The sequence below is a fragment of the Electrophorus electricus genome, chromosome 6 (assembly GCF_013358815.1).
Source record: "Electrophorus electricus isolate fEleEle1 chromosome 6, fEleEle1.pri, whole genome shotgun sequence".
Classification (NCBI taxonomy): domain Eukaryota; kingdom Metazoa; phylum Chordata; class Actinopteri; order Gymnotiformes; family Gymnotidae; genus Electrophorus; species Electrophorus electricus.
This window is the reverse complement of record NC_049540.1, coordinates 8,597,299-8,603,298: the sequence shown is the minus strand read 5'-3', so window position 1 is coordinate 8,603,298 and position 6,000 is coordinate 8,597,299. Positions and strand designations below refer to the sequence as shown.

General features: G+C 50.4%; 1 protein-coding gene across 1 annotated transcript in view; it reads right to left on the bottom strand.

The window, feature by feature from the left end:
* Positions 1–6,000, bottom strand: part of pappaa (pregnancy-associated plasma protein A, pappalysin 1a) — a 71,421-nt gene that overhangs the window by 38,562 nt on the left and 26,859 nt on the right. The window contains exons 9-10 of the mRNA XM_027025625.2: positions 276–404; positions 68–159 (exon numbers count right to left, since the gene is read on the bottom strand). Of these exons, the coding sequence (XP_026881426.2) occupies positions 68–159; positions 276–404 (221 nt within the window). The remainder of the gene's footprint in view (positions 1–67; positions 160–275; positions 405–6,000) is intronic.

The window sequence follows — 6,000 nt, the reverse complement described above, 5'->3', positions numbered from 1 at the left end:
GGAAAAGACCATTTATGGTGCGTTGGGGAGGACAAAGGATATAACGATCCATTATTCTTTCACTCACCTACACAGTTGAAGAAAGCCTCTTTCTTGCATTGGCTGGAGCAGCCGTCCCCATTCAGAGAGTTCATATCGTCGCACTGCTCTCCATGGGATCTGCCGGCCAGAAGGAAGACACACACGGTGGCATCACCACAATAAGACCAGGGCGCTTTTTCGGCCAATCCAGCGTCCACCTGCTGCCGCTGTTTCGCCAGCAGGAGCCAACGCACCTCTGGATGACTCCGTCTCCGCAGTAGGGTACGCCGAGCCGGTGGACGAGGGGGGGGGAGGGCTCGCTCTCTCCCCGTCCGGACACGGTCTGAACCTGATAGGTGTACAGCGCCCCGCGCTCCACGTCCCTGAACACCAAGGTGAAGAAGACAGTGATAGCGAGGAAATGTGCGCGAAACCTGTAGCGTCATCGCTAATTACCCAGGCAACACCTCTTTTAAGCCCCGAAGCTAAACAGCGGACCTCGGGGACTCCGCACGTGCGCAGGAGAACTAGACCCATAGACACACACATATACATCTGTTTCTCTCAGTGGGAAAAAAAGGAGCTGTTTTCTTATTTCATTCACGCTGGAAACCTGTATTGACATCTCCTGCGTTTTGGCCTTATCATGCGACTTTTGGCTGTATTTCAGGCTATATGATCCCAAAATCCCATTTCAGGCCTGAATTAGACAAGCCTGTGATGCGTTAATCCCAGGTCAGCTTTGTCGTAAACCGTCATAATCTGAACCACCGCACAGCAATTAACCGGCTGATTAGGAACAGATTCTACCTTTGCAGATTCTACCCTCGGCCTCTGGGTGGCGGTTCTGGAGTCGGCCCAACAGGCGCTGTTATCACCTGCCTGCCTGCCTTCCTGGGCTCGTCATGGTCAAACCGCGCGGCTGTCTGTTTGTATCAGACAGGCACGTACGTTTCTTTAGAATAGCACCACATACCCCAGGCCAGCCTGGATGGTAGGCCTACATATGGGGTTACGAAAAGAGGAACCAGATCTTAGATCACCGTGATGAATAGAATTACCCTCCTTACAGTAGCTGAGAGCATTTAGGTGGACTGAACCAAGCGGGACGCTGGGAGTGTTGCTTTGACACCTGCTGCATTCCTTGAATCATTCCCGTAGCAACTGATTTTGGTCCAGCAACTGATTTTGGTCCAGCTCTTCTGAGGAAGAGCTGGCAGTGCTTCAGAGGGTCGTGGTAGCAGGAGCACCGATGGCGCGCAGGGGTGGAGCGGTGGGCGGGGTTGGGGGTGGGGTTTAGGCAGCCAGGCACCTCTCCTTCCACCTCCCACGGCGAACACTCAGACACAAACACACGAGTGGCGTGCAGTTACAGCCCGGGCTCCCGCAAACCCGTAACCCAATACACCAAGCTGGAGCCAAGAACAAGATGCACATCAGGAGAGAAAGCATCCAGGCCACATAGCTTGACATCACTGTGTGTGTGTGTGTGGGTGTGTGTGTGTGTGTGTGTGTGTGTGTGTGTGTGTGTGTGTGTGTGTGTGTGTGTGTGTGTGTGCGTGCTTGGCTGCATGCATGCATGTGCTTGTGTGTGTGTGTGTGTGTGTGTGTGTGTGTGTGTGTGTGCTTGGCTGCATGCATGCATGTGCTTGTGTGTGTGTGTGTGTGTGTGTGTGTGTGTGTGTGTGTGTGCGTGCTTGGCTGCATGCATGCATGTGCTTGTGTGTGTGTGTGTGTGTGTGTGTGTGTGTGTGCGTGCTTGGCTGCATGCATGCATGTGCTTGTGTGTGTGTGTGTGTGTGTGTGTGTGTGTGTGTGTGTGTGTGTGTGTGTGTGCGTGCTTGGCTGCATGCATGCATGTGCTTGTGTGTGTGTGTGCTTGTGTGTGTGTGTGTGTGTGTGTGTGTGTGTGTGTGTGTGTGTGTGTGTGTGTGTGCGTGCGTTTGCACATTTTGAGGGAAGTCAGTACAGTCAATAAGAGCTCCAAAGACAAGTTGTAGTTCAGGCAACAGTAAGATTTGTTGCCTGTGTATTTCTGGTTACCCTGGGAAACGAGAGGAAAAGCTGGAGGTAAAGTAGTGTGAGGAAGAGCCGGGACACAGACAGATGCTGACACTGAACAGCAGATCATATCTAGACCATCAAGTAGCATTAATTTCTGAAGAGGCTCGTCCTTCCCCATGGAAAGCCTGACAAACGCCACCACACACGTAACCCACCCACTGAGCTATGAGCACACACGCACACATGTGCGCTGTCCAACACCAACACTCTAGTCCCCAAATCTACCCATCCGTAAAAACACAAATAGGCAGCCACATGTACACACACACACACCCACATACATACATACACACACACACACAGTCACACACACACACACACACACACAGTCACACACACACACACATACATTTGTAATGAAATAATGAATGAGAGAAAGTGAAAACACACACGCACACACGCACACACACACACACATACAAAGGCTTCATTATTTGCATTTGTGTTGCCTGCCTTCCCCTCAGGGAAACACAAGTCTTTCTCTGCTGATTAACCGAATGATGCAGCCAAATTAACAGAATGTTTGGGATCCGTGTGTTTGTGTGCGTGCGTGCGTGTTGCGGGAAACACTAGCCCTTCACGTGCGGCCAGGCCTTTACACACTGCTGTCAGCAGAGTTACGCTTGCGTAATGGGCAGGGAGCAAATCACCCAGATTAGCATGTAAGATGAACAGAGCAGAGGGGAGCTTTATGCACCGTGTCTGAGCATGCGCAGGAGCAAGCGGCGAAAAGGACCTTCACCGAGAAAACACACACACACATTCACACATTTACGCACAAAACGAGAAATACACTGGACAGCTGAGATTAAAAAATGTTTCATGTCTGAACCCGGGCTAGCACTTTAGTAGTTCCCAAAATGACACACACACACACACACACACACACACACACACACACACACACACATCTGCTCACATTCACCATTATCAGCACAAACAGCCTGGAAGAGCCCCAAGGCTTTCTGTCGGTGTCATGGCCGTGCACTGGAGGAGGACCTTCAGACTGCTCCAATGCCACCACTCCGCTGCTTAGTCACAAGGGCCATAAATCGCTCTTTAACGGAGACAGAGAGATTGGCAGTGCATGCCAGACACACTCTCGTTTCTGCCGACACTGTTAGCATGGCCCATCCGAGGAAGAAGCACAGCCACGGCTCGTCAAAGACAAGAAGGGGACTCAGCTAAGAAATCGGCTCCATCCTCGATTCGCGCTTATTAATGAGACGGACCAGCGTGAGTGGAGCTGGCAGTTGTGGCCCCACCGTTGCACACTGTTCTCTGTTCCTGGCAGGGCCCGAGTGCATTCGAACCGTCTTCTCAAGTGGCGCGTTTAAATGAACGAGCGTAGGCTTTGGAAGACAAAAGTCTGGGGAGACCTGACACCGTCAGACTCAAGGGGGAGTCAACCTAGCGCAAAGCCCGTGTGCCAACACGCTTCTCTCTCTGTCTCCATCCCTATATAGCTCTCTATAGCTCTCTTACTGCCTCACTCTGGGGATACACACACACACACGCACGCACGCACGCACACACACCTCTGCTCTCTCATCCGCATCTTGGATGTGAGGTCTTAAAAGCAACAGTGACAACTCACGCTTACTTTCCGGAGCGGCACCAGACAGCCGGAGAACCTGGGTCCCGCTCTTACTTTCTCTCCGCCTCCCTCCGTCTGAGGGTGCGCTGTGTCACAAACCTCTTTTGATTTTCACACTGGTCCTCATACCGGAGCAGTGGTTCACATGAGGCTTCCTACGCGAAACCTGCCAAGAACAACAAGCGCCCTCGGGCCTGAGAACAGGAAAGCCTCGTCTGAATGGAGGGAGACTCTACAAGAGAGCGTGCTCGATGGAAGACGAGGAAAGAGAAGAAAAACAACAAAGAACACAGTCGAATAAAGAAAAACACCAAAAAAAAAAGAGAAAAAGAGGAGTAGGAAGAGGAGCAGAAAACAGATTTTCCGAGGAGAAGCCCGGGTCGATAAGGGGCGTACGAAACACGTGCCAGGGTTCAGAGTAGGAAGCCACAAAGACAGGCACAAGGGCCGAATGTGGTAGAAACCAAGGTGTACAAACCAGAAGGTCATGTTCAAAAACCTCTCGACGCGCTCAGGAAAGGCCTCTCTGTGAGGTCTTTGGCATCGGCCAGGTGGCCCAGAGTACAGCACCCTTTACTGTTTTTCCCCTCGTCAGCTAATTGCCAAGTCGACACACGCCAAAACCTTCCAGTCTGACAGTTATGCTTCTTTAAAACACGGGAGATCCCGCAACCACCCCCCCACCCCCCCCAGCCTGAAGACCACCAGGAGGTGGTGAAGGTCGTGTAGCAGCATCTAAGTCACGCAAACGTCACTCGTCACGCAGGCTTCCAGTCAGGGTTGGGAAAAGTCAAGACGGTTATGACAGAAATATTCCATCCAGAAGTGGTGGGGCCCAATCTGATATCCCAGCTCCCAGCACAAGATGGACGCAATGTCTTGGAGGCCACCTTCACCTTGCAGTCTGCTCCATAACACGATGAAAGTTGTGTGTGTGTTGTAAGTTGTGTGTGGGGGCGGGCGCAAAGTGCCAAACGTATTTATGAAGGATTGCAAAACTGATCAAGGGAACTGTGAAAGGAAGAACCCCCAGCTGTGTTGAGAAACGCTGCAGGAACATGGGAAATCGTGACATGGACGCTGCTGTTAAGACTTCCCAATTTTGTAAGTTGCTGTGTTCTTTTTTGTTGTTGTTTTATTTTTTATTTTGTTAAGTACACACATATATTCTCAAGCGTCTTGATCACGTTTCCAATACCAACTGAATCAGCACCAACTGGGCAAAACTGGGCAAAGGGAAGAAGGTACTTCCACTAAGTAATTGAATTTGAAGGTTAGAGCTGAAATCCATTAACCTAAGCCATCCTTCCCACCTACTTCACTGGAAGAGTTCATTTTGCTGATCTTCGGCACTGTGCGCACTTAACAGCCATGAACCGCGAGTCTCAGTGATGCCCTGTGTGACGTCACATGGGCCATGCCATTTCACAGGCTCCAACGACCCGCCAGCGGGGCTCACTGATGCACTTAACGCATGAATACACGTTGATGACGCGGCGCGAAATAAGGCGACTTCTCATCGGAGCTGGGCGTGCGGACCATCGTTCAAGTGCCAGCGCGGCTGAACTATGGTACGATCTGTCCACACCCATGACTCACTGCTAAGTGGAGCACTTATACAGGGGTTCCACTGGAGAAGGAGAGACAGAAGGAGCGAAGGAGCGAAGGAGCGAAGGAGTGGGGGGGCAGACAAGGAAAGCAAGAGAGGAGGACTGAGAGAGTTGGAGAGAGGTGCTTGACATTTTATTTGGATTTTTTAAATTTCCTGTTATGAAAGCTGCATATGGAAACTATGGTTGTGTGTGTGTGTGTGTGTGTGTGTGTGTGTGTGTGTGTGTGTGTGTGCTCATCTACATCACCTTCTTACAACCAGGTACATTCTCTTTTCATATTCTTTTTACCCTGTCCCTGAATTGTAATAAAGCACAAAACATAAGGGACTTTAGCTAAATTGATCATTTCCTAGTACTTGATAAGCCGAAATACTTTTGAGGTCGTTGCCCCTGGAGACTTAATACTGTTCTAGAAAAACAAAAGAGAAGTGCATGAGCACTTATCAGCAGAAGAGCAGCAGAAATAAGACCCGTGCAGGTAACTCCATCCCGCAGGGTTATCCGTATAACAACAATAGTGCAACTGTTTTTAGTGACAGTGAAGTCATGGTTGAGGGCTTTCTGGGACAGTTCCCAATAACTGCTGGTGGAAAGCAAGCTTCTGACCATTGCAGTTTTCAGGGAGAACCATTACCTAAATGACAGGTTGCTTCAGATTTCAAAGAATTCCAACAGGTCACTGCTAAATTGCTCATCTCTTTCCCA